We start from the raw sequence: 1980 nt of genomic DNA, 5'->3' as shown, positions 1-1980 counted from the left end.
ACACACACACACACACACACACACACACACACACACACACACACCCCTCCCCCCCGTGAAATATGTCCCAAAACAAATCTTAGCCAATTATGAGTCCGAGATCGCGTTAAATCACCAATCACGTTAACTACTTGGAGGGTGGACCTCGGAATAAAGCTTTGCTAGCCATTTATGAAAAACACTGCCAAAAAGGGAAGGGAGTAAGGGTCGGTTGGTTCGAAAAGCACAATAGCTAAGATGAAAAGGCAGAGGGCTGGAACCGACAGATTCCCCCGGGGGCGGAGCTTCTGGGTCGGGCAGCGACTCCCGCGGGAAAAACCGGGTTCCGCATCTGACCGCTCAGGTGTTCACCCCGACACCCTCGTCCACTCCCTTCCTTTACGCACCTTTCCGCTTCTGCTTCATTTCTCCGCCGTCGCAGTCGCTACCACCACGATTAGCGTGGCTACCAAATCGGACCTCGGGGAAACTTGACAGCCACAAAGCAACCCCGGCCTGGTGTAAAATGCCGGTCAATATATCGTAAAGCTGTTCCCAGAAGGCGGTGCGCGCAAAGACCCGCCCCCGCCGCCCCGCCCCCTCCCTACCCCCCGGTCTAGCGGCGGCGCGTGGAGCCTCAGGAGGCGGGGAAACGCTGAAGCCCACGTGCTTGGGCTTTAGAAAGCTGGAGTTGGGCAGGACAGCGACAGGGTAAAGCTTAGACAGAGAGGCTGCGCCGGAAAGCCTGAATGAGTGTGGATATGGGTGGTCTCTAAATATAGGAGGTTTGGCGGGAGCACGAGGGGGAGATCGCGTGAAAACGAGCCTGCCAGAATGGTGGAAACTGTGTAAATTCAGAGCCTGCAAGAGACCATGTAGGAGTCAAGTAATAATTTGAGGCGCGGTCTTTGACGCCAGTTGGTCACCTTGGTCTCAGATGAAAGGCACATGTCATTGATAACCATCATGAAAGCTATGGAGGTCTCCCCAGAAAAATGCACACACGCACAAAGTTTTGTAGAGTTTAAAGTCAGGACTTGAGATACCGTTTTTTCCTGAAACCCATCCTTAATGTTTGTTCATGAAGTAACTAACTCCGAGTCTTTGACCCACCACAACCCTGAAACTATTCTGGTCAAGTTTGTGACCCCCCATCAAGCCAAATGCAGTATTTATCTGTCCTTATTGTCATCCTACTATAAATTGACATAGTTAGCTTTCTTGAAAAGTTTTTCATGATAGGACGCTCCACACTTTCTTGGCTTTTTTCCTATTTTGTTCTCAGTCTCTTTGGTGGACTCCTTCTCTACCTCGCCTGAAACAATTGGTGTATTACAGGGGTCACATCTCAGCCTTGTCTCTCCCAAGGTGATCCCCAGAGTACCATAGCTTTAAATACTATCTGTTCCTATTTTTATAGTCCAGCCCCAACTTCTTCATTTTCTGGCATCTTGTTAGATCTGGGTGTCTAATATGCATCTCAAACTTAAGATGTCCAAAAGAGAACTCTATTTTTACTCCACACTTGCTCTTTCCCTACTGTTCCTTATGAGGAACTGTAATACTATACCTTGTGGCTCAGCATTTGGATTTTTGCAGTTTAAACTCAAGCTGCTTACAGAGCATGACTCTACTCCTTGGTCTTGGAAACTGCCTGTAGAAGGAACAGTCTCTCTGTGCTGTTTGATTTCTGTTGATAAGTAACCCAAAAGCTTTTGTTCTACCAGCCTGAACCAGAACTAGGACGCTGACAAATGTCTGATCGTATGTTACCCTCTATTCTTGTATGACATCCCCACTTGCTGACCACTGAGTCAGCCGATTGTTGAAAAGTCCAGTTGCCCCCAAATCAGAAAACAAATAATGTAAGTTTGTGGTGTTTCCCCTAACAACCCATCACTGGGACCATCAGCTATTTCAACTTTTGCCTTTAAAAACCTAGCACTATCCTCTCCATTTTGGAACATGTCTTTGGTTCATACCGAGGGATACATCCCCGAT

General features: G+C 47.9%; 1 protein-coding gene across 1 annotated transcript in view; it reads right to left on the bottom strand.

Moving 5' to 3' along the window:
* The window catches only part of ELP3 (elongator acetyltransferase complex subunit 3), a 105512-nt gene extending 104998 nt beyond the window's left edge, over nt 1-514 (bottom strand). The window contains exon 1 of the mRNA XM_019636114.1: nt 387-514. Within this exon, the coding sequence (XP_019491659.1) occupies nt 387-405 (19 nt within the window). The 5' untranslated portion in view covers nt 406-514. The remainder of the gene's footprint in view (nt 1-386) is intronic.
* Nucleotides 515-1980: the final 1466 nt, after the last annotated feature.

This window comes from Hipposideros armiger, unplaced genomic scaffold (assembly GCF_001890085.2).
Source record: "Hipposideros armiger isolate ML-2016 unplaced genomic scaffold, ASM189008v1 scaffold_27, whole genome shotgun sequence".
NCBI lineage: Eukaryota > Metazoa > Chordata > Mammalia > Chiroptera > Hipposideridae > Hipposideros > Hipposideros armiger.
Note: the sequence above shows the minus strand (reverse complement) of the source record. Positions and strands in the feature narration are given on the sequence as shown.